Source organism: Nothobranchius furzeri, chromosome 9 (genome assembly GCF_043380555.1).
Source record: "Nothobranchius furzeri strain GRZ-AD chromosome 9, NfurGRZ-RIMD1, whole genome shotgun sequence".
Lineage (NCBI taxonomy): Eukaryota > Metazoa > Chordata > Actinopteri > Cyprinodontiformes > Nothobranchiidae > Nothobranchius > Nothobranchius furzeri.
In genome coordinates this window covers 46,283,578-46,310,170 of record NC_091749.1, presented here as the reverse complement: position 1 = coordinate 46,310,170, position 26,593 = coordinate 46,283,578, and the positions used below count along the sequence as shown (strand labels likewise).

At 40.8% G+C, this 26,593-nt stretch overlaps 1 protein-coding gene across 1 annotated transcript in view; it reads right to left on the bottom strand.

Annotated features, from left to right (window-relative positions):
* The window catches only part of ddb1 (damage-specific DNA binding protein 1), a 73,995-nt gene that overhangs the window by 34,241 nt on the left and 13,161 nt on the right, over positions 1 to 26,593 (bottom strand). Inside the window, exons 7-18 of the mRNA XM_015953658.3 lie at positions 24,886 to 25,044; positions 22,962 to 23,045; positions 22,329 to 22,445; positions 18,815 to 18,917; positions 18,065 to 18,140; positions 17,875 to 17,983; positions 11,452 to 11,630; positions 8,264 to 8,427; positions 3,864 to 3,971; positions 1,866 to 2,073; positions 1,616 to 1,711; positions 1,309 to 1,420 (exon numbers count right to left, since the gene is read on the bottom strand). Of these exons, the coding sequence (XP_015809144.1) occupies positions 1,309 to 1,420; positions 1,616 to 1,711; positions 1,866 to 2,073; positions 3,864 to 3,971; positions 8,264 to 8,427; positions 11,452 to 11,630; positions 17,875 to 17,983; positions 18,065 to 18,140; positions 18,815 to 18,917; positions 22,329 to 22,445; positions 22,962 to 23,045; positions 24,886 to 25,044 (1,515 nt within the window). The remainder of the gene's footprint in view (positions 1 to 1,308; positions 1,421 to 1,615; positions 1,712 to 1,865; positions 2,074 to 3,863; positions 3,972 to 8,263; positions 8,428 to 11,451; positions 11,631 to 17,874; positions 17,984 to 18,064; positions 18,141 to 18,814; positions 18,918 to 22,328; positions 22,446 to 22,961; positions 23,046 to 24,885; positions 25,045 to 26,593) is intronic.

Here is a 26,593-nt window from a genome sequence, read left to right as displayed (position 1 = left end):
AACCCAAACATGATTGGCTATGCCAATAGAGTGAAGCATTTGTTTAAGTCTGTAAGACTTTATGCTGTGATGTGACGAGAAGGGTCGATGCCAACTCGCTAACAGTCCTGTTGTTTACAGGCTGGGTTTTTTTTTTTCCTTGGGTTTGATCCCGACTCCTATGATCACTCACTTGGAACGAGAACTGGATTTCTTCCTGACGAGGGAGATGGCGAGCCTTAACCACTGAACGAACCAGGACATCTCAAGTAACTGAAGAGCAGACTGCTCTCTTCTGTGAACAATCTCAACGGTGCGGTAGGAAAAAATCGCACCACCGGACTCTGACTTTCACCCCAAGCGTGGGGATTTGACTTGACGCCGGCTGACTTGTGACTCATATGATCAAATCTCATACTGAGCATTTTACTATTGTCGATTGTTTTCATCTGTTTTTGTGTGTTATCTTTATGTGTTATATTTCCCATTATTATTAAAATTTAGTATATAAACCGTTTCATGCTATACCCGTGACTCCAGTCATTCTTAAACAACCTCCAATTCTCCCCGAACCTAATTATTGGCCCATTTGTTTATTTTTTCTTTTAATTATCTTATTGTATCCTGTAATCCGGTTACACATTCTTCAGTCTGTTCGGGCTCTGCCGCTAAATATCTGTTTACTTTTGAACGGAGCAACAGCGGTGCTGGTGTCAAATATACAGGAAGCGGCGTCCTGACCAATCACAAGCTTGCGGTCTCCGTCACTTTAGACGGATGTTTTGGGCATGTCTCAGCCTGTCGGAGAGCCCTTGCGCCAACGCATAACGGCGTTGCGTGTCTCCGCACCGACGCAGAAGTATAAATCAGGCTTTACTCTCCTGCAGGCCATTTGTCAAACAAATTAATCCAGTTTATGTTTATGCATGTCACAGATGCTTTTATACAAAGTGATTCACACAGATGGGAGGCAGCAAGATGGATGAAGTCTCTTGCACAAGCACACAACAGCAGCATGACTAGGAATGATCTGGGATCGAACCAGCAACCCGCTCTCCCTCCTGAGCCGCTGCCTGACTCTCGATATCAGAGTAAATAAACAAAAACACAGCGTGTTTCAAGGTGAAGTCAGGTGACATAACTGCTTGCCAAACAGCAGCATGCGGCTCCTCAACGTTGGAAAATATGTAACAATCAGTCTCAAGTTTTCACAACCAGTATGACCAGAAGTAGCTCTTCAGATGTAGAGATCCTGCTGCGATTTAACTAAACGTTGCTAAATAAAACACATTCACCCTTAGATCATCATCCAATCACAGCATACAGTACCTGGGTGCTAGCGCTGGGCCGGACGACAGAAGTGCTGCCACTCACGTCGTGAATCTCCACCCTGCTGGACAGAACGCCGAAGCACTGGGAAACCTCCTGGTAACAGATCCGCCTGGTGGTGGTGGTGGGGGGACGACAATCAACACCAGCAGATTAAAAAGAGAAATACAAGCAAAGTTGCTTTATATGTGAGTCAGAGTAGAAGGCTGAATGGCAAAACGTAAGAGAATTCTGTGCATTTGCCCCCGAGATGTGAAACATTTATTTTACGTTTGACTCCAACTCGGCATCTGAAGAGTCAACTGACCTCGGAGACTCGTAGAGTGGAACAGTACGAATGTGCAGTTTCTGAATCTCATCAATGGTTCCGATGGTCAGGGTGCTGTTATTGGCCAAGGCCAGACTAGAAAGAGAAAAATACACACCAAAGATGGAGCATGATTAGGAAAAAGGGGGGTAAATGTGTCCGTTCAACGAAGCAGAACACAGCTTGCATCAAAAACACAGGAACACTGGATGTGTCCTCCTGGAACACTGTTCCAGTAAAATAAGCTGACCTGTCAGGGTAGCCCTCAGAGTTGAGTGGGCACATGTAATTGACTTCCTTTAGGTTGACGTTGGAAAACACCAGCTTGTGATTGGAGGAGTAGATGACAGTGGGTCGGTCAGAGCAGGCGAAGACGTTGGAAGTGGAGAGGGATCTGAAGGTCCTCAGCACGGTTGGCTGTGTACCAAGGGTGACCTTTTTACGCTCACTAAGGGCACCTGGGAAAAAAGATGGCGGTGTGTTTTTAATGTTCAGAATGCAATATGGATGGGTTGAACATTGTTGGATCTACGAGTAATTCTCGTCTTTGTAAGCTCAGTGAACCCTTAGGATTTGGGAAGAAGTACAAGACTTTCAAACGTTGTTTTATGCATTTTCTTTTATTTGTGTCCTGCATGTAGTTGTAATAGTAGCATGTATCCTCTGCATAGGCTCTGTGTCTTCATGTCCTTGTGTCTCCTCTTTGACTGTAATTCTACAATCTGAGCAAACCAAAGCAAACTTAATGAGTACATTTATATGCACCCTCATATCGTGGTTGTAAGTCCGGCCCTGTTTTTATTCAGAGTGCCGGTAGTTTACAAGGAGAGGATCTGATTATACTCCAATCCCTGTGAGCATTCTTATAATATTTTCCAAGTCCTGGTTCTGTCTTCTGTTTGTGCAGATGGTTCCATATCAAGAACATTACACTAGAGCGGACAATGGTCGGATTCTTTTAATTTACAACCGTTTGAATCCCAGCTTGTCTTTAAGTTAAATGACTTAGAATTATATTAACTTATACGGTTGAACGGAACATTTGGACTGAACGTTTGACAAAAGATGCGAGTGGACGATGTCATTTTGGGCTTTGAGAAAACCGTGTTAGCCATTAATCAGTAACGACACAAAGATGCATCTCTAATAGACTGCTTTTAAACACTCGAATGCACTTCACTTTACAAACTCATCACTTGTTAATGCCCTGATGTTCCTCTTGTTCTAATTATTCTGCAAACAAAGTGTATTCATGTAAAAAAGGCACTCTGGTGTCTATAACCTACAACGTATAACAGACAAGCAATCAGCTGGGCATTTTTACTCCATTTTATTGTAGTGACATCACCCAGGCCATTTCTATGGCTTCAGAGAGCATTCACCCCAAACTAGAAAAGAGGAGCTTCAAACTACTCAACACTCAGAGAACATCTATAAAAATAAAAAGGAATTGTTTATACTTAAAATACATATCAGTCACTACAGCTACATTTTTAACCACCAATCCCACTTAAACACGCTGCTAAAGCGACTGAAATAACTGTATCTAACATCGGATGATACTGCAACCTGAGTGAAAACTGATGGTATTTCTGGGAGCTCCTGGAAAGCTTCAGCCAGCATCGTGTAAGTGCACAATCTGATTATTAAAAAATAACTAGACAAGTATCTAAAACCTGCACACTGTGTGAAGATTATATGTGGAAAACTAATGTAGAACTATGCCTGTATAAACGCACTGGGTTTCTTATTAACAGCCTTTTACCACCAAGCAACAAGCTACACTCTAGCGATTAGCATCTGGCATTTAAATTAGCATGTAGAAGATTTGAATTAAATGGTGCAAAAAATAAAATTCCATTTAAAAAATTAAAATATATCTTTACTGTGATCTGAAGGTGTCCTAAATTATTTCTCCACGAGGAGGACCTTTGACCCTAAGCAAACACCAGTAAAAATAAAAAATATTTCTAACTAAACAGTATTTCTAAAACATTTTTGTGTTCTCTCTGTGAAGTATTTAATTGACAAGTTTGTTTCAAACAGGAGTCAATAAGCACTGATGAATGTGTTTCCAAAGCCTCCATCATTCCTGCAAGGTCTCTTACAGGCAGTCATGCAATTCTGCACCAAACAACATTCAAATAAATGTCAATGTGCCCTGCAGGGAGGCCCCAATCAGTCTGAAAGGTTTGAGCAGCACACGTCTAATGAGTGCAGCGATCATGGCAGTAAAGAGGGAACCTACCAGTCTGCAGGTCTAGACCAAAGTAAAAGAGAGCTCCGTCTCCCAGAGCACACAGCAGGTAGTAGCTGCCTTCAAAGGTGGTCATCAGGATGGAGCGAGGGATGATTTCTGAGGACACATAAACAGGTTGTTTATTTTCCCTGAACTGTGAAGTTAAAAATAACTCTGTCAAAAGAATCAATCCTTTTGCTTTCAGCCTGACTGTAAACTCTTTAAAACAACAAATGTATTTGTATGCCGCAGGATTTCTCTTGCTTTTGTTTTACAGTTTCAGAACCTGTTGTTTCTCTGACTGCAGGCCTATAACATCAGTGCATCCTCCTCCAGAAAAAGCAGCATTGTTACAGAAAAAATAAACCTGCCAAACAAAAAGATTGAATCAAATAAAAGTTTAAAAAAAACCACAATCAAAACTAAAATCTCTTAAAGCAAGTGTGAAATGCTGCAGTGCTAAATGTCTCGGCTTTCAGGGATAGAACTACAATGTCGATAAATTGAACCGCATATAAACTTTTAACTTAAAGTTTTCCTGCCCGAGCTCTGCACTCAGACTGCTTTTTTATTTATTTATATGTTTTCTGAAAGAGAGAGTGAGTACTTTACAAAGTTAGAGCGTCAGGCAGCTGTCAGTCACATGCAGCTAGAAAACGGTAGCACTGTTGGAAACCGTGTGGAGATATTCCTCATGGATGAAAAACTCTAATTGAAGGCTAAGTCCTTCTTTTCTCCACCTGCTGACTTTTTCTTAAGTGTTTAATGATGCACTGAATGCATGCAGCTTACCAGCGTGGTTTACACTCTAGACCTCATCAAACTAAAGGAATAAAAACAGAGAACGAAGTAGGATGCTGTTTGCTGCTATCAAATTAAATCTGGCCCTATGGCTTGGGCTTGTTATTAGACATTTAATTTCTAAACCTATACCTTCTAATTAATGAGGCCGATAGAGGTAATGATGGGGAAACTGGATGTCATATTTTAATAGATGCTGCCTTTTTGCTTCATGTTTAACAATAAATAAATTAAACCATTTAGTTTAGACTCTAAGAAACTAAACTAAGTCGTTCAGCTAAAAGGTAAACCAGGCATGATTATTATTCCCAAGGAGAGTGAATTTTTATTTAATTGTTACTTAGTTAAAAACGCAACAAAAACAAATTTGTACGATGGTTTTTGAACACTTTACCTTTCATGTCAAAGCAATAATTTCTTTCTGAATTAAATTATCTGAAATCTTGTAATAAAAACTCTTCTTAAAGTAACACTTTACATTTCCAACTCTTCCCCCTACTGGTTGACAGTGGAATTACAACCATTGTAAACAACCCTGCAGCAGGCTTTACAGAAAACGATGTCATCAGACATGTTTTTACAAATGTATGATTATTTGCAGCTCAGACACAGGAAAAAAATAGGACTTTGCTACTTTTTAGATGACTTGAAACTGAAACCAGTGCGTGTATGCCGTGCCAATGTTCACTCTGGTTCTATGTCGTGTGGCTCCACCCTTTAAGCCTTGCCTATTGGGGAGTTAGTCCTTGACAACGACCAATGACTGAAGAGCTTTAATGTACGCCCGCCTATCAGGAGGGCCCTGGTTCTATAAAGAGGTGCAAGGACCAAGGATCATCTCCTCCTTTCAGTTCTTCAACAGACCTGACCACTAGAGCTAACCTAGAAGATTGACCATCATGATGAGCGAAGCTATTCGCCTATGCCAGTCCTGCAACGCGGCCTACATCATGCCCGGTGACCACGCCAGATGCGACATCTGCCTCGGCCCCAAACACGCCGGCCTCGCCCTCACACCTCAAGCCGTGTGCCACTTCTGCGAGCTCCTCCCGGCGGTCGAGAAGCTACGACATGTGGACTATTTCACCGCCATCTCCGAAGAGGTGTTCTCAGCGGCCGACACTGTCCCACTGGAAGAGGCCATGGACATTTTTGACGCTCGGGACCCGCCTGATTCCGTGCTGGCTGGCTGATCTGACGCGGAGAAGCTCAGCTGCGCGGGATCCTCGTATATATATCCCCGGAGGCTGTGGACCACCGGGCTCCCGAATGGGACCCGAACCCAGTCCTCCAGGCTACCCCCGCACCGCTCCCTGCCATTCGGGCGCTGCTCCACGAGCTGCACGCCATTATTTCAGCGGCGGCAGTCTACAAAGGGCTAACCGTCCCCACTTCCACACCTCCTAAGTCGGACGAACTAGCAGGCCGGTTTGGCGCTGCCCTGACCCGCTGCCTTGACCCAGTTTTTCCTCAGTTCCCGGCAGCGATAGACTACTGGAACGGCTGAAAGGAGGAGCCCGCCCGGCTCAGAGCTCCTGTCTTTTCTTACACTTCAATCACCAGGGTGGAGCACCTTTCCGAGCATGGCTTCCCGGTTGTCCCACCCTTGGAGCCCGACTTGGCTTCTCTGTTCGGAGCCAAGGTCAATATGGTGGGCCAGTGGGCGGTTCCTGCCGCCAAGAATGAGCAGCATCTGGCTCGGTTCGCTGACCACTCTCGTCAGTGCGCAGCACAGATCGGCAGAACTTTGAACAACATTGCCCTGATCGCCTACGGAATCTCCAAGTCGGCGGAGTCGTGTGACCTGCCTGATGAGCCTAAGCACCTCACCTGCAAATCGGCTGACGCCATTTTAAATCTGTGTGCCGCTAATCTGGTCTGTGCAGCCCGCATCTCTGCCTGGCAGACTTTGAGCCATCGGCTCTTCTGGCTCGGTGCCCTCCCATCCATCCCGGACCAGCTGTACAAAGACATGCTGGAGGGACCAATCAGCTCGGACGTGCTGTTTGGATCCCACTTCTGTGATGCCGTCGAGAGGGCTCAGAGATCAGCTGACCTCTCCCCAGAGCCTGGGAGGACCATCGTGGACCAAAGAGACGCCGCAGCCATCAGCCCGGCCCCAGACCGATGCAGAGCCAGCCGCTCGCAGCGACTCCAGAACCCCCGGCTCGCCACCCACCGACTCAACGTGTCAGAGCGAACTGACCTCTTGCCCCAACCTGGACCTGGCAGTCCCGGGATGAGCGCAAGAACCACCCAAGGAAATGACTTCTTGGGGGAAATGTGTGAGATGTTCATGGTGTTTGTGATGAACCCTGTTTTGAAATAAAACATTTAAACCGTTTAAAGAGCAACATCCTGTCACAGCCCTCTGCGGCCGGCTCGAACAAGCCGTCTGCTGTTTTTCCACACGTTTCCCACACCAAGCACAACTCCTTCCCCCAAACACCTGTCACGGGTTAGGGTTAAGTCATTACCGGTCTCTTCCGCCCCGCTTACTCCGTACACAGGCTTGGGGCATCCAGCGAGGAGGACTGTCTCATTACACAGCAGCTCAGTCAGCTCAGCGGGCGCGCGCTCTGCCTTCAAACGGAGCTTTCTCCCCACTGTATGTGATGTAAACCAGCACGATGTGACTTCTTTACATTCACTGCGGCCACCAAAACGAGCTGTCATTCCTGATTTTCTCAACCCTCGGCGTGCGCTTCGGAGCCTTTCCCGCGCTCGCGCTCTAGGCCATTTCCGCATGCGGCTGACGCGCAGCAGCGTACCCCTCGCTCGCCGGTGCCGCCCAAGCGACCCGTTCATCCTAATGAATCTCGCTCAGCATCACAGTCACACGCTGTCAAGACTCATGCCCACACGCCTCCATCCTCAGGGAGCTCGGCTTCTACTGTATTGCAAATTAGCAGCCTGCGCTTTCACCACCGGCCCCCCATGGGTTGCCCCCGATATCCTTTCGGGCCAGGCAGCATATTTAGTGTTTTTTAGCGTTTAGTGCCAGGAAGGGGCCGCAGAGCGCTGTCCCATGTGAAGCTGAAACCAGTTTGAAAGATTGCCTTAAAGGACAAAAATGTTTTAGACCTTGAGATGCTCGACTGACTAAATTAAATACTTAATTTGATTCAACACAATCTTTTTCCCCTTATAGTTAGTAAAGTCACTAAGCTTTAACTGTTTGGGACTACTACCAGTGAATTTTCCGAACATTGAGAAAAAAATATGCAGGTTTTTTGGCTGGAATCCCAAAGTTTGTATGTGGCACAATGATGTGTTATAAGGCACAACAGCAAAGAAATAGCTGCAGGTGTGTACATTTGTTGTTGTCATTTACTCACAAAGTGTCACAATTTGTCCACAATTAAGCCTAATTTAACATCTAATAAGTTGCCAACCATTTCCAAACTTGTTTCATGTTCTAAATGGAGATGTTTCAAGACTTTTTAATTGTGATCATGTTCAAAATGAATGTCACCGGACAGCGAGGCTGTGACCGGCACAAGGAAATTGAGAATTCTTGCAAACATTTTAGACACTACCTCGTCATTTGTTACATCCCAGTGGGAAACTGGCCTAAAGCACTTCTCATTTCCAGTCTCCTCACTCACCTCCGCCAAGCATTTCTTTGTGCAGTGGGGTGAAGCAAGGCAGTTTGAGCACACGTGCAGAGATATCAGTCCACAGTCCCACGGCGCAGAGCGGTGACTCGCCCCCGCCCTCCCCCAGAGGCGTGATGTCCAGGCAGGCCACCTCGTGCTCCATCTCTGTGGTGCTGATGAAGAAAAGTTCACAAAAGCATAAGCAAGCTTTCCTGTGAGTTCTGGGGATGGGCGTGAAATCTAAAAACATACAACAGACTAAAATAGCTCATGAGATAATTGCTTTAGTGAAGTTCAAATTGATTTATGATCTCATGTGAGATGCAAATTAATACATTTAAAAAACAGATGTTGAGTCTAACAGTGAGGTCACACCAGTGAAGTACTGGAGGTCTATTATTATCTCATAAATCCACAGTGGGAAATAATCTTCCTGTCCTCCATAGCAACTCATTTGCAGTGTTTGAATTTGGGCTGGGCAATATCGATATTTTCAAAATAGCTCTAGTTTGAATGCATGCACTTCATTCCTTAAACAATGGTATATTTACAAGAACACAGTTCATCTAAATTCATGAACTTACTATATAAATTAGGGACGTGTATTGGTGAAATTCTGGCAATACGATATATATCACGATATACTGTGATACATTCAGTCACCCAGGCGACATTAGCGACTTTCTTTAAAAACTGAATTTATTGTAGGAAAAATCAATAAACAGTCCAAAATGATATGTAACATGTTTAACATGAGATATCTGAACCATAACAGAGGCATTTCAGGGTTTCCCCAGAAAATGAGTTAAGCCTGGCGGCTTTGCCCGTCCGGGGAAGGGGGGGGGGGGGGGGGCGCTCCGTCCCGCAGCGCTCCTTCGCGAGAGCAGGGGTGGGGGTGGGGGGTTGCATACATTCCGCTGCTGTTTCCCACCAGTATCAGCTGATGGAGGGCTTTAGTTTTGTTGTGCTGTTCATGTCAGCGGACACGGTAGGGTCGGGAGTGGGGCAAGGCATGACGCTTAGCCTCGCAGGTGGCCAAGCGGCCCGTCAGGCTTATAAAGCGCTGGGGGGAACCCTGGATTTACATTTCAATGGTGGAAACAAAACCCATAACACATTGCTGCCAACCAGTGGTCCCTGTTTGAATTGCACCCAAAAAATAAAGAAAAAACACAAATGTTTGCATGTCAATTCTTCCCCAAAAAAAAAAAAAAGATACACGGCTTTTAAATATTGATATAATATCGCAGGAAAAAAACTAGGCATGTGAATCTCAGAGCAACTCACGATTTGATTTGATTCTGATTCTCAGGGTGCCGATTCGATTCAGAATCGATTCTCGATTTAAATCGATTCACAATCAATATTAACAAACAGGGGCAGTTCCAGGATTAACTACTTTGTTGAGCAAGTTAGTTGAAGCTATGGGAATTTTTTTTATTTTACTTGAAACTGGTCATGCTAAAAAAATAGCTAATTTACTAGGTAAAATAAAGTGATTCTACAACTGTAAACAGAAAAAATATTTTGACCAAAAGGCAACATTTATTTTTGCTGACCTTGTAAAGTATAACAAATCTTTAGTTACCTAACAGTAGCTTTGAAAGTAATAGTCAAATACCTTTTAAGTATCTGTGGAAACAAGTTTAACATTTGAGTCCTCAACCAGTTTAAAAAAAAGTGCCTCAGATTTCTTACAAAGGAAAATGTTTTCCCTCATTTATCAAATAAACACATGAGTAATCCTGAGTACTTACTTATCAACTTAGAAAATAAATATGAGAATATCTCAAATTTCAGAGTATGGAAAAAAATTACATTCTAGTCCCCACTTATCAGCAGATTCAAACATAAATCATCTCAATTTATGGAACCACAAAAGTAAACGGAGTACTAACTCTCCAAACAAAGACCAAAAAAAAAAAACATACAAAGTGCATCTCAAACCTGTAACATGCCAAACTTCTAGACCTTTGTGAATCGATTCTGAATCTTTTTAAATAAGAATCCCAATTCAGACTTGAATCGATTTTTTTCAGCACCTCTAAAAAACAAAATCACGATATATTGCCATATCTATATTTTATTACTTCCCTAATGCAAATGTTAGAGTTGGATCAGAAGATTTGAATTCTGATTTGTCAAAAGAAAACTTCATTTTCGGCAAATACTGATCATCTCTGTTTACTGACACTAGTCAGTGACTCGATGCAATCTGCTGCTGGGTTCCTTATATAGGAAACTTTAAACTAAATGGCTTAATAAACTGAACTCAATTGGAATGTTAATTTTGTGAAGTGCCTTGAGACAACTCGTCATAATTAGGCAATATTTAAATAAACTGAACTTAATTTTCTGATCAGGAAACGGCTGGCAGTTAAAGGGGACAAAGAATCTAAACCAACATTTTCTTGTTGTTTGTGAATAAAGACAGCTTGGGTGGTCAAAAGTAGCATGCCAAAAAGTCAAAGCCCTGTGTGACCTACTTTTTATTTAAATTAGAAAGTTTAAAAATGTCAGAGAAAATTTTATTTTCTGAAAAACTGCTCATAATGATGTCACAATATGGAGGCTTAAGAATGGCCTGTATCAGGGTTCCTGGGACAGATGAAAACCAAAAGAAAATCTCTTATGCTTGTTGGAGATTCAAAGCACTGTTTTAGATTGCTGATAAACTGCATTTTTTTGTCCCCTTTAAAGCAGTGACTTCAGAAGTAATATTTGTTAAAAATCAGATTAAACAAATGAGTCTTGAGGCGAACTTAAAAGTGCTCAGAGACTGAGACCGTCTGAGAGAGAATCGGCTCCTCTAAATGCAAGATCGTTAGCCTAGTGACCTAGACCAAATTTTTGCTGTGCAAAGTTTGGTCTAGGAACGCTCCATTGAAACCTCTGCAGCCCCTAGTAGCATTCTGGCTGGCCAATCACTGCTCTCTACAGGGGTTTCAATCCTATTGAGCACTGTGATTAGTTTACAATGGTAAGCCAATCACAACGCACCATTTGCTTTGTGGACCAATCACAGCACTTTATCCGCTTTGGGGACCAATCAGGGCCCTCTGTTGCATCATCCCGCCCACCAGATAAATAGAGTGGAACAAAATGGCGACAGCTTGTTTGAAACAGCTTTTACATAAATTTTGGGTTATTATAAAAAATAAACTTTTTTATGCCAAAAGTCCCAATCTGTGTCTCACCTGATTTGCTTGAGCTCTCCGGCTAAGATCTGCAGGTAGTAGAGGGCCCGTCCCACAGCTAACACCACTTGAGTGTGGTTACAGGTGGCCACGCTGATGTTCTTGCCCTGAGGCTCCTTCCACTCACTCACCAATGCCTTACTCTCCTGAAGCACCAGGCGCACCGAGCCTGACGTGATCTGAAGGGACAGTATCATTTAAGGACAGGAGCACAACTGAAGTCAGAGTCGGTGTTAGATGAGTTATTGGCAGTGTTGGGCAAGTTACTTCAAAACGGTAATGCATTATTTATTACTTGTTACCCTCATTTTAAAGTAATTCATTACATTACAATATTACTGATTTTAAAATGTAAGGCATTACGCTACTTTTGCATTACTCTAAGTTACTTTCAACAAAACAACTTCAGTATGAGTTTGGTAATCTGATGCCTGGTGAACTCATGACACATCCAGTGAAAGGTGATGTGGTGTCTGAGCTAGGATTGCTGTTAAAAACAGTTGTTTAGAAGGATCGTTTATGTAATAAATGCAACAACAAACTGTACTCTCAGCACGCTGCCATCTTAGATTAACTGAGCGGCGAGTGAGGTGGTGGGGGCTCCAAGCCTATTTGCCTTGGTCCCCAAATGCCTTGATACGGCCCTGGATGTGCTGACTTCTGGGGTGATCTGATTCTATCACATGTATAAATATTAAATGCTTATATATTATTGCTTTTCACTGGTAAAAATGAGTATTGGGGATAAATCTACCTAATTTTTTTCTTTTCAAGCACTTTGTTTTGTTTTCTTGATTTTATTTGACTAATTTCCTGCCCTTTCTCTCTGTAACCTTCCTGCATGCTGCATGTTTTCTCCGTCTTCCAGAAAACCCGTTTCCTAGATTTCCTACTTTCTAACTAATCAACCAAAGGGATCTTCACATGTGCGGCACTCCAGCAGTAATGAGTTGAAATCACCGGGGCACAGATTATGAACTCAGATGAAGCAAAGCACGTCAGAAAAGTACAGAATACCAGAGAATATGCGCTGATATGAACGATCGCAGGTGAATTATTTTGTTTTAGTGGAGCGATTTTGTGAATGTTACAGCGGCCGCGCACAGGATGCAGCTGGAGTATTTGAGCCGTTACCGCTGCGTCCTCTCTGCCTGCAAAGCTGAGTCCATAAATGACGTAATATATGCAGATACTGGAACTTTTTTCGGGTTTCCCGCAATTTGAATTTTTAAGAAACGCATCTTGATTCTGCGTTTAAAAATGCATTGTAATTACCGCGTTACTGACAGTTGTACCGAGTAAATATTACCATTTTCTTTCCCTGTAATGCCTTACATTACTGCATTACAGCAAAAAGCAATGCATTACAGTAATTAATTACTTTTGTACCGCGTTACTCCCAACACTGGTTATTGGGTCTGTTTTAGGCCTGGATTGTGGTTTAAACGTATTGTGAACATGAAAAAAATAACTTTTTATTTCTTCTCAAACAAAAAGAAACTCCTTTGAATCTTGAGGAAAAGGAAAAATTAATTGTTTTTCATTAAATCCACTCTATTAATCAAAGATGGCAAAGTCATCAAGAAAGAAGGAAACTCCCAGCTGGTTGAGTAGACAAACACTCAGTAATAAAGGTGTTAGATCTGAGCCTAAGACAAAAGAAAGATTAGCCTAACATTTTGTTCACTGGAAGAACTTGCAAATTCAAATGCATCATTTAATCCAAGAAAGAAGACTCTTGGAAAAGAATGAATAGAAGTGAAGCACTCACTTTCATAAAATGTTTGTAAAGCACTGCTTTAAAAATCTGATTTGAATGCATTTGTAAAGTTTATAAATAAAGCATCTCAGGCTGCAGGAAAATGGTGTACTCTGAATGTGATAATGTAAAAGCCAGAGCACGACTGACTCAAGAAATAAAGGAAAATAAACAGAAGCCTCATTAAAAGCATTCAGCAGGTAAAAAAAGAAGAAAACTATCAACGGAGGTGAAAAACTATTAGAAAGAGTGCATATAATAGTGGTGTAATGTGGTGTGAAACTAGCATATATTCAAGACGAAAATGGCTAATGGAATCTCTCGAATCGGTTTCAGACGACAGAAAACTGAATGGTTTCATTTCTATGGTTAGAGACCTAAAAGGCAGAAGCTGTTCAAGGAGGAGGTTTCAACTTGTGTGAATCCTGAGGATTTTTACTTCTAATGTTTCAGAATCTGAAAAGACAGACACACAGATGACAGATTGATGTGACCCCCCCAAATCCCAACCCACACACACTTAAGGCCAAACTTGGGTTTTGTGAGATTGTTCTTTAACACGATGCTACTTTTAGCAAAATTTTAATATCACTAGTGCATATCGCTAAAAATAAAACTGTTAAACAAGCTGTTTTTAATGTTAAAGCGCTGCTAAATTTGCTTTTTACACACATACAACTTTTCTAATTAGCACCCAGCATTCAGTATGGCTGATTTTGCGGATACTGTAACAAAACAATTAGGGGCATTAATGGAAATTTTGTCCTGAGGAGTGACGTTTTAGGGCTCAGGCGCACTTAAAAAACTTTTATTTTTTTATTTAAGTAAAATGTAACTGCATTTTTGTAAAGCAAACAAAAGAAAACAGGGAAAAGGAGATCACTGGAGTTCATTTCATCATCTAGAAAAGTCTGTTTTGTTATTTATCAAGTCTCATTCAGAAGTGGTAGCCAAAGAGAGAACAAACACCATCAGTAACAATGGAACCACAAATATGGCTAACTTCCCCTGATGCTCCCCATTGTTTACCCCTGCACCTTCAGATATCAGTCATAATGTGTTGAGCAGGTCGGCATAGTTGGCTTGCTCCAACTCATTTACTGAAATGAGCGGCATAGAGTTTTTACTGCGAGGTTAATTAAAAGAGCAGAGCTCAAGCACACAGTGTACGTGCAGGACAACGGGCCAAAATAATGAGCTGCAAGGGCTTAAGGCTGCACAAGGCTGCAGTGTCAACCGTCAACACTAAATAGGTTTAGCACTACGAGCAATGCTTTCATGTTGCGTACATGCCTTTGATTCACTGTTTATATGAAAATACTGCTAATTCTGCAGTTTCCTGTGAATGTATACCATGCAAATCAACAAAAATTCCTGAAATCTATTGTTTTTGGTCCATTAATGAGCCACTGAAGTTGGGTCGGATTAAACATGTCTAACTCTACTGTAAGAAGCTGTTATAAAAGTTTTTCTAAATGTTCCAATTATTTTTATAAAGTACAATAACTGTTTTAATTAAGCCCAACAAGAGTGGAGTAAAAGCATCAAGAGAGGAACTGGTGTTACTTTTGTTGAATGTAAATAATACATTTTCCTTATGAGATGCAAGAGATTGTAAGTTCTCTAGTAGTAAAATATGAGCTGCGTTGTCATAACAACCTAAAGATTTATAGCGAAGGTCTAACTTTTGGCAGAATTCCCAGCAGGACTCAGCTTCATTTCAAAAAGGCAGGCTAAAACTTGAATTTAAATGAGTACAATATTCAACACTGTCAAGTGTAAAATCCATGAATTCCTTTATGCGTCCTTCACAGTCAGGGATGCCCCTCTCAATCATTTATGATTCAGCTTCAGCAAAAGCTGTCTAATGAAACAGAAAAGGGCCGGAATAATATTTTCTGTTTTTATGATCATTGTAGATCGTTTATTCTTTTTTAATTAGAGGAAATTCTAACTTTTTAAAACATTGGACATAAAATAAGTGTTAATATTAATGACGCATGAGTAAGATTGACATCCCGTGGTACAATGTGGGTATTGCAGTCCATGAATCAAAACAAACGAGTCCACTCTGAGCAGCTGTTGCCAGCACCAGAAGATTCTGGATGAGGAGCGAAGACGAGTCATACTCAGCAAGCTGATAAGTAGATAAATACATTTCACTGTAATATTGAGTTGTTGGTAAAAGAAAAAGTAGCTTGAGATATTTTTAGGGCAGACTATTTTTTTTAACTCACCGTTGTCACTGCTAGCTCAACGTTAGTCTCTGACCTTCTTCACTTGATATTAACCCTTAAGGACCCGTAGCGGGTGTCACCCCGTTTCAAGCATCTGCTAAATATTTTCTTGAGTCATATAATCACGTTTGAAAACTCCAAGTGACATTCTGTCCATACATATGTAAGAAAAGATTTCCCTTCCTTATTTTATTACATATTTTTCTAAAATGTGATGCTTTCACTAGAGGTGCAGCTACCAAATATTTTAGTATTTGAAAATACTATTGAATCCTCTGTCAATTAATGGAAAATGGCCTGCATTTGATATAGCGCCTTCTAGGGTCCTAGAACCCCCAAGGCGCTTTACAAGTACACAATCAGTTATTCACCCATTCATTCACACCCTGGTGGTTATGAGCTACATTGTAGCCACAGCTGTCCTGGGGCGCGTATATTGATTGATTGATTTGTACTTTATTTTGAACTAACGTAAAAAATATATTTTTTTTTATACGACACAACTCGACACAAAAGCAATCAAATAATAAAGTCCGAAAAGGAGCAGTTAGAAGTAAAACTTGTACATTCCTACCCCCTTCTCACTTATTCTTATTCAACTTATCTCAAAAACAAAATTTAAAAATTAAGAAACATATCTAAATAAAAATAACAATAATACAGAGAACAAATAGATTAAACATACTCAACAATCAACTTCTTGTATAATTCTATTTAACCCAGCTCATCAACATAATTATCCAAAAGATGTTTTTGTAGCTCTTCTTAAATTGATGTACTTTTACACATTTTTTCAAATCTTCACTCAAATTGTTCCATAATTCAATCCCACATATTGTTGTACACATACTCCTCTTTGTTGTCCGAACTCTCTGTTTTTTTTTAAGTTTAATGCCCCTCTTAAATTGTACCCATCGTCTTTATCATTAAACATTTTCTGTATATTACATGGAAGTAATTTATTTCTTGCCTTAAACACGATTACTGCGGTTTTAAACTTTATCAGATCAATAAATTTTGACACTTGTCATTTTAAAAGCAGTGTTGTTGTGTGTTCCCTATATCCCACATTATATACTATCCTTATTGCTCCTTTTTGCAGTATGGATAGTGATTGTAGATTACTCAGGTATGTGTTTCCCCAAACTTCCACACGGTAATTCAAGTATGGCATTACTAGTGATGAAAACAGAATATACAAAGATTCTTGATTCAGTAAATGCTTTATTTTACCCAAAACACCAATGCTCTTTGCCAATTTTGTTTGCATATATTTGATATGTGGTTTCCAGCTAATATTATGGTCTAGGATAACCCCCAGAAATTTTGTTTCATAAACTCTCTCTATTCTTACATTTTCTAACATCAGTTTTATCTCAGAGTCCACTCTTCGATTTCCGAACAAGATGACTTTGGTCTTGTCCGAGTTTAATGATAACTTGTGTTTAATGATAACTTGTGTTTAATGATAACTTGTGTGCCTACGGTCACACTTGTTCAAGCTGAACCATTCTTTCAACTTACTCATTTCAATCCTCACTTCTCCCAATAATTGCTGTATATTTTCCCCAGAACAAAGAGCATTGGTGTCGTCTGCAAGCAAAACAAATTTTAATTTAGGGCCCAGTACTGACCCTTGTGGTACACCAACAGTTGTGTCAAGACAGTTGGACATGACATCCCCCATTTGATCGTATATTCTATTTGAGTCGCCGACTCTCAGTAGCAACAACAGCAACGCTGCAGCTGCAGACATTTTTCTTCTGCTTACGAGTTTAGTCATTCACAACCATCGAGTTTTTTCTGAACCCCACTTGATCGTTAGCGTGCTACATGCTAGCTTAGTATTAGCCAGTCTGCCTATAGTTTAACTCTCGATCCCAAACTTTAGAGCGTTTCTGCCGTTTACAATTTGTGTCTAAAATGTGTTCAGACTGTGGTGAAGCTTTGAATCACTAAACAAATGACTCGAGGAATTTAATGAATCGAACTGTTGAAAGATTAATTTCAGCCATAGCTTTTACTCCTGTTTTCTATTTTAAAAGGTATGGGCTCTAAGGGGTTAGTGTAAAACAAAAAGGATGGCATGGCTTCTTAAGAGGTACAAGAAATGACTTCAGGGTCGCTCCTGTTATTGGCTAACAATCTTTTCACAATGCAGTGTCAAATTAAAAATACAAGTGTAGACTTGGCAACCCTCAGACTCAAATATGATTGGCTCTGGAACCAGGAAGTATGGAGATGGGACAGATTGTAAACCAAGATTTTGTCTCTCTCTGAAGTTTGTAAAAAAGGAGAAAGGAAATCTGTTTAAAACTTTCAATGTAATTTTTCTACCAACATCGTTGAGACATGTGATGATTTCCCTGTAGAATTATTAATTATTTTGCGTTTAAACTAAGAATGTGAGCGAAAGTGTGTACAAACTTGAATAAGTTGTTGGTGGGCAACGTTTCCACAGAAAAATGTTTGCTGGTTGTCCACAAAGCCTGGCAGCTCAGTCTCCTCAACCTCCTCGCCACTTAGCATCAACACCCTGAGAAGAAGACAAAATATGAGATATGTGGATTAAGAAAAAAACTACATATTTGTCTGGCATGCAGCTGAAAACACTCACCGTGTCTGACCCACGAAAGACAGAACCAGCATATCATCTGTCTCTCTGCCTGCCTCAGACCGAAGGGGCCACAAACCTGGAGGGGAATTCAAGGATGACTGTTATTTAAGAAGTTACTCTCTGCACCAACACAACAGAAATAAAACATCTAGTCGATCTTTAACTTTCCCATCCATTAAAAGCAAATGTGCTGGAAGATGAACAGGTTTCAGATAATCCTCCAAGAACCATTGATTGGAAAAGTAAATAATTGCCCCTCATCTAAAGGCCAGGGGCAGGAGCAAGCAGTGGGGACTTTTCAGGTGGACAGTGTCAATAAACATCTGAAGCCACACAAGTACAAGCAGACCTTTTACTGGCCTCGGTGTCTCATTTAAGCATCACACAAATCCTTGGAGAGGGACTTCATTTTGCAGGATTAAGCCGATCTCTCTGTTTGAATGTTTGGTGCAACGGAGAGCTTTTTAGTTTCCTAAATGAAAACAAACACTGTCAAACCCAACACTGGCAATGTTCTTGGCGTTTTAAAAGCAACAAGCCAAGACCTATAACATGAAAGCCATCTGCTCCCGCTCACGGGCTGAGCCTGGACGAGCAACAGCTGGAGTCTTGGCTGGTGAGGCAAGCAGATGTGAAGGGTTCAAACGGGTCTAGTGTGGAGTCGGTGGAGGACTAAGGGCTAGATGAAGTCAGGACATGGGAGGACGTAGTTGGACGAGACGCAGACTTCCACATACAGCACACACGAACCTTTGATTCCCGGCAGGTCAATGCTGGCATGCTCATGAATCCCAATGCCGTTACGGATGATCCGAAGAGAGCCTTCTTTGAATGCACCGGAGCACGTCACCAGCTGAAATCAACAAAGACAGACAAGGACACAGAATAAAATACGAGACTTGTTCCTTACTTCATTACCTGTCATGTCGGTGTCCTGACTATGATTTTTCGCTCAAACGATAACTATTTCAAAGTCTTATTCTATAAGTAAATTCATCATTGACATTTATGATAATAAAACTCCAAGCTGCCGTCTTTAATCACTTGAGCCTGAGCACTAACTACAGACGTTTGAACTCATTGACATTAGCAAAAAGCAAAACTAATGGGGCAAATCATGAGCAATCAGAAGCTCAGCCTCTGATTTAAGGTGAATTAGATAAACCAGGGGAAATGTTCTCCTAATGCCTTCATTTGCTACGGTTCCAGTCGTACGAATTGACCATATCAATGCTGTAATAACAGATCCATTGCTCATTTCATTTCTAAATCTCTAATTCATTTGTCCGAGCTGTAACATCCTTCACATTTTTTGTCATACAGAATGAATATTCTGGTGGCGAAACCATCATCCATCATATCGACTGGTGAATCAGTTCAAATTAGAGCGTCAGAGATTGTCATTAAGAAACACGACGGTGTTGAGATCTAAGACCCTGAAGGTTAATAATTCTGGTGTCTGTGCAGCCTGACTGGGGTGCACCAGAATGTTATTTATTCATCCAGTCACGCTACAATAACAAGATTAATACCAGAGCTCACATAATCTCAGCCCATGCCACCTGCCACCCAGCAGCCCCATCCTGATGGAAACAGTCATGATGAACCTGGCAAGCCATTTAACTCCCTCGAGCATGCTCCCAAATGCCCTCGTGCACTCCACTACGGTCACACTTGATGCCTAGAGTCCTGGTAATCTTCACACATTTGCTTATCTGTTTTTCAAGCAGGTTTGAGCAACAGCGTGATATTCAGCTCCATATCTGACCTTAATCCTGAGTTTGAGTTCAACCTTGTGGTGTCAGCTTTTTTTTTTTTTTAGTTCTGAAAGAGGTCAGGTTCCTGATTTTGTCCTGCAGCTTGTGCATCCGTTTTCTATTATTCCCCCTAACAGTCTTGGAATGCATCTGTATCAATTAGCCAGACCAATGCTCTGTGGATTTGCAGCAAATGGCAAATTAAAACAATTGGGATTAGATTAACTTCTGGGCCTAAACAGAATAAAATGAGTTAGACACTGTGTATGGATGGAAACCGGCACTGGCTGATCGCATGCTGGCCTGCGCCCAGCCGAGCGGTTCAGAGCTCTGGTGGACTGCTGCCTTTGGAATCACATTCAGAGCCCTAAAGCCTGGTGTCAAACTCTGCCAACTAAACCTTCTGCACAGCATCTCTAGTTTTGTATTCCACCGTTTCATCTCCCTTCAGCGAGTCAACACAAAGTAAGAAAAACGATCCAACACACAGTAAAATAAATAAACCATTTTTCTGTAATAATACATGGAATAAATGGTGACACGTTGTTTCAGCAGCTATTTGCATTTAACATCAAAAAATAAACATATATTGTGATATACCAACAACAAGAAAAAAAACATCTGCCTTTTAAATGTGACATTCAGATACAGCACAGGTTATTTCCACAATACACCCTGTTTGACATTTACTGAAGGTAAACAGAATCAACCAAACAGCAGCGCAGGGCAGATGGGACCGTTAAGAGGACGTGTAGACAAGTGAGACGAGGTATTTAGAGTTTCAAAAGGTCTTCAAGTTTTTAGATGAAATTATCTGATTTGTCGTTTTGCAACAAAACTTGAAAACATTTCAGCATCAGGAATTAGGGCTGAACGATTCAGGAAAATAATATAATTGCGATTTAATTCACGATTATTTTCTCAAGGGGCTTTTCTCATTTGTCAACTAATGGAAGCAAAAATATATCTATGTAACTTTTACTGAATATAAACAAGTTTATTTGTCTAGAAGTTTATCTGCATATCATGTCAACAAGTTTATTTGTCTACATAAACATAAACACTCACAGTAAATACAAAATTTGGTATGTGAGGGTGCAATGCTTTGCAGCCAGGAGCACACCCCTTGAAGCAGCATTGGTATTAGCATCAATAGTGAGAATTGATTTGCAGGAAAGAAGTGTGTCCCATTTATTGAAGTCTTTTGTGTTTAGAGTTTTTGACGTCTTGTCCACGCAGAGCTTCCGTAGTTCAGTTACGTTCATAGCTGCAAGCCAAATCTCAGTGGAGTTAAAGTCTTACAGTTTTCTAGCTTTACTAAAATATCTGTCCGTACTTATTTGATTAATGGCAGTTTTTACTTTTTATTAGACTCCAAATGTAATCATTTGGCACGTTTCTAATTCGTAATTTGTAAGAATGTAATCGACAATATTAGCATTAGCATTCCTATGGATTTTTCAATGTATATTAGCGTTGTGCTAACCACTCGCTGCCAGTCAAATCGCAGCCTTTGCGATTAGAAAATCTCCTTTTGTCACATCGCAATTTAATTGCATATGCAATTAATCGTTCAGGCCTACCAGGAATTGATAGCTGTGTTTCCATTACCGCAACTCCGGGGCATTTCCTGGGGCGGGGAAATTCAACCCTTTGCACAGACGTGGGCATATCGCGACTGCTGTGGCAGTGAGTGATGCGAGTGATATGACTGATGAGAGCCAAAAGGCGTACACAGTAACATTAATAATATTAAAAACATTTATTCTGTCTAAGTATATCATTATTTAATCAATTCAGAGGACAAGAGCAGCTGTGTGATGTAAAATGTGGCGTTCAATGACCAGAAGAAGTGCCGTTTTTTACAGCGCTCTCCGAGACAACAAAGCTGTTAGTTAAGTCTGTGGGGAATTTACCCGTTTTTCCAGTGTCGGGAGTTTAGTAACAGCTGTGGGGGAGTTTTGCTGTGTTTTCCGGTGTCGGGAGTGAGATTTTAAGCGCGATCAGTGCTCCTTTTCCTTTGCTTTCATTCTGCTTCACCAGCAACTCTTATAATTTTACTAATACCGGTTGTTTTGGATGACGTCTGCTGATTTAATTTCCGACTGAGTTACAACCAATCAGCGTGAGTTAACCAGAGGTTCTGCTCAGCTGCGCCACCGGGCCATTCGGAGTACCTACCCCTGGGCAGGCACTCAGAAGATTCCTGAAAAAGGCCTGGAAAACGGCAGTTCGGCGGGCCCGGTCAAATGGAGACACACACATGTCGGGAGGTTCCTGTAAATCTACCCTGAAGTTCCAATAATGGAAAAGCAGCTAATGTAATCAAAGGGTTACTCTCAGGATAAAGGACTAGACAGAAAAAAAATGTTTCAAAAGTGACTGGACGTACTCCTAACTCATTACTTTTCCTTGAGACAATAAAAACCTAAAAACTTCAAATAGTGACTCCGCATAAGAGACACAGACTGATTAAATACATTATAAATAAGACTTTAGACATTTACCTGGCCCTGGCCCTGCCTCTCCAGGTCCACCACACACATGTCCACTATGGGTCCCAAGTTGGTGAACGTCTCCATTACGGTCACAAATGAGCCCTGCTCATTGCTGTCCACGTTAAGCTGCAGACAAGTTAATGCATCTTAAATGAAGGGTGGAACACCGCAAGCTTGATACCAACAGCCGTAATAAGTGTCTAGTAACTCAAAACATGAACTTAAAAATGTAACCTTTAAATAGGAAACAGCAACATTCCTATGAAAATCCAAGAGTATACATTTATTTACAAAGAATAAAAAATCAATGTAAAATAAAATCACAAAGATGAAAAACATTTTCAAACTATCAAAGATTCGTCTTGATTCTTTTTAATTGCTCTCATCATGTGTGTGTTCAAAGTATGGATGGTTAAAAATCCCATCCCATCCCCCCGATGATGTTATTGACTTTGTTTATTCACTACACAATTGTGTTCTATGCAAAAATACCACTTTCAAAAGCTAAAAATACAACAGATTTTATTCATTTTGTGCCATTTTTACATGTGGCAAAGATGATGTTACAATTGTCAACACAAGCTATTCCATCACAACTAAAACTCTACCCAGACCAAGAGAAAAGTGCTAAACTCTTCCTACCTTCACAAGCTGGGAGTCGCCCAGTCTGGAGCCAACAAACACCACGCCATTGTCCAGGTAGGTCAAGCACTCAGCGATAGAAGTCTGTCAACAATCACACACAAGGAAACCCGTGTCAATCAAACCAGTGGTACCACATAAATGGCAATAATTCCCAGATCCCCATGTGATCCCTCATTTTATCCCCAAATAAAGATAATTTAATTTAATGTCGTAAATTCAAGAAATAAACAAGTTTCGATTAACAAGCAGGAGTCTGCAGGAATTAAAGTGAATTGCTAATTTAAGTTCTGACAGAGAATGGCTGGGATTTTCAGTTCAATTGCACATTAATGAAAATCTATTTAAAACAAAACACTTTTTACTCCACTTATATTTTAAGAGCAAATCTAATAAATATAACTGCACCAAAATGTCTGCAAAGTTCTGCAGCATTAAAACTTATTTACATTAGTAAATTATGGAATGTTTGCACAGTTTTAGTTGTTTGTCAATGTCAAGAACCATTGCTGATGAGAAAAATTATTCTAGTTATTAACTATAAATAACACTGGTACTGTTAAAAGAGGGAAGACTGATATATCAGGCCGATTTTTGACATTTATAATATATCGGCATCAGCTGATTTACCTCCTTAGTAAAGCCAATTTAAAGTCAGGAACATCTGCAAGCAGCCAGGAGTTGCTGCAGAATTTTATTAAATGTATATTTTACATTCCTGAAAACACTGGCATAACAAATGCTCCAACAATAATTTTCTACAAAAATTTATTTTTATATAGCAGTTTTGAATATGTAATACTTGGTCAGTTTACCGATTCATTTGATTAAAGGTGCATTATGTAGAAATGAAGTAAAATTGACATCCTGTGGTAAAATCTGGTTACTGCAACCACTTTAAACAACTCTGGAGCTTTTTGTTCGTTGTTGTCAAATTGCAATTGTCGGTGCTGCAGTATTAGCTCACAAGAGACGTGGCAACCCCCCACTCACTGATGGTAAACAGTAGTTACGTCCCTCCTTTCTTTGTTTTGAAAGGAGAAAAACTGACAATCCCCACAGCCAGCTGGATATGAAATATGTTTCAGTATAACTTTCCTTCCAAAATGACTGAAACAATAGACTCTTTGGGATTTTCTCACTGTAAAATTCTCACTATATTCTTACATACTGCACCTTTAAATTTAAGTAGCAGTGCACAAAAGTAAGATTTAACAGCTGTGTTCACAAACTGATGCTATTAGTGATCGACAATGAAAATCAGCCTAAAACATCTGCAGCACTAATCGTGGACCAGGACCTTTACATATCAGGATCGGTATCAGCAATAGAAAAACCAAAGCGGTAATATATATATAATTTTTATTTTATTTTTTTAATGAACATTTCCCTTTTCTGAAATTTGAATGAAGCTGCACAGTTTAATCTACAAAATTTCTCAGCAGTGGTCCATCTCCAGCTCTGCTCTCAGCACGTTGGATTTCTTCTAGCTTAAGCATCAGTCAGAACTAGACAGGTGACCTTTCACCTCTCGAACATCCAAGCTAAGTCATTTGTAGGAAGGTGTGACCAACAAAGCTGTCATCTTGAGCATATACTGAAATAGAGTTATTATCCAAATCCAAGTTTAAGGGATAAATGACTACTTGGCAAGAAGGAAACAAAGAGTAGTATCATCCTTACAAGAGTGGACAGACCCATTAGCCGTTCTCGGGGCCATAAACCATTAAAAAGTCAATCATAGTACAAAAGGGCTACTGAGGTAGTGAAAAGACAAAGGCAGGAGAGGAAAATCAGCAAGTAAGAAAATAGATGGTTGAGACAGGTAGTGAAAAGCAAATGGGAAAAGTGCCAAAGGACAGTGGTGTGGATAAACAGAGTAGACAGACGGAGATGAAGCAGCAGGAGGAAGATACATGCGCACCTCTCCGAGCAGCTCCACGTGCAGGTCTTTGAGCGCCACTGTGCCATCCATTAGCTCCTCCTTCTCCAGCAGCAGCATGAACAGGCGTCCCTCCATGTCCCCCAGCAGGTAGCGTGAGCCGTTTGGGTCCACCCGGTTGTGGCAGACGATCGTACTTTGCTGTGATTTAAGTGTAGAAAGCCAACAGTCATCTTTCTCATTTTAATAAATTATACAAAACATGTTTGCTAATTAAACATAGTAAAAGCTTTCTTCGAGGTTCTTCAGGTGTTTCAAGAGATGAGGAGAAAAAAGGGAAAGCTAAAAAGATCACATGGCTTATTATGAGTAGATCACCTTTCTAAATGCTTAAAGAGGTTCTAGATCAATATTTTAACCATTACAAACTGTTCATTAGGGGCAGCAGTAGCTCAGGACGTACAGCGGGTTGTCTAGTAATCAGAAGGTTGTAGGTTTGATCCCGGCTCCTGCCAGGGAATGCTGCTGTTGTGTCTTGGGCAAGAAACGTAACCCGCCTTGCCTGCTGGTGGTGGTTGGAGAAACCAGTGGTACCTGTGTTTGGCAGTCTCACCTCCACCTGTGTGCTCCAGGGCAGCTCTGGCTACACTGTAGCTCATAATCACCCGCGTGTGAATGGGTGGATGACTGATTGTGGATTGAAGCGCTACACAAACAAAGGCCATTTACCATTCTATAAGCCTCTATCTAGCATATTAAACTTTATGTGGGCTCAAAATGGCCCAGGTGCCCCAATAAATACTCAAGTAAAACCCCATAATAAAGCTCTACAGTGGAAAGGCTGATTTCCACCCCCCACCTGCGTGTTGACTGGCCAGTTTACCCCAATGGCATTATGATGCTGCCTGAAGCTAGAATCTCTGTGGAAAACATCCAAATAACACAACAGGCAAGCTCCTAAGCTATCTGGGATTCAACCGTATATGTTCGACCCAGACAGTTAGCGTTCGCTTGGGTGACGTTGTTCTTCAGTTAGCATTACCACCACTATCATTTACACAGCTAAGTTGGATTCAGCATGTACGTTTAAGGGTGTGTGTAAAGTGGGCTACAGCCACTATGATGTGTTATCGTACCTTTGCTCAGCACCAGAGATGCATGATGTAACGGTATACATCAGTATTGGTATACATCAGTATCGGTATACATCAGTATCGGCCAATGTTAATCATTCTTTAACACAGCGGCATCTGTGATAAGTAAAACTGGGCCAACATTAACTGATAGTCATTCCCATCTAGCTGCCGTGTGTGTGTGTGTGTGTGTGTGTGTGTGTGTGTGTGTGTGTGTGTGTGTGTGTGTGTGTGTGTGTGTGTGTGTGTGTGTGTGTATATAAAGGTAAATGGTTATATTAACAATTGCTTCATCAAAAAAGTAACTGAGTAAGTGACTGAGTTACAAAACGATTTCCAGGAAAATTAACTTTGCATTAGTATTTTAAAAAAATATGCTAGAAAATTTGAATATCCTTTCAATAAAACTTCAGTCACTTACTATTTACTACAATACTAAAATATAGAATTATTAAATAGACTTGTAGATCAGGGCTTAACAATTCTAAGAATTGCAATTTTTCTAGAAGATATTGAGATTCAGTTCAAGTCACTATTCTCTTCAAATCAAGGTTCAACACATTATTCACAATATAGTACAATATATAATCATGTATAATCATATCAAATAAAATTAT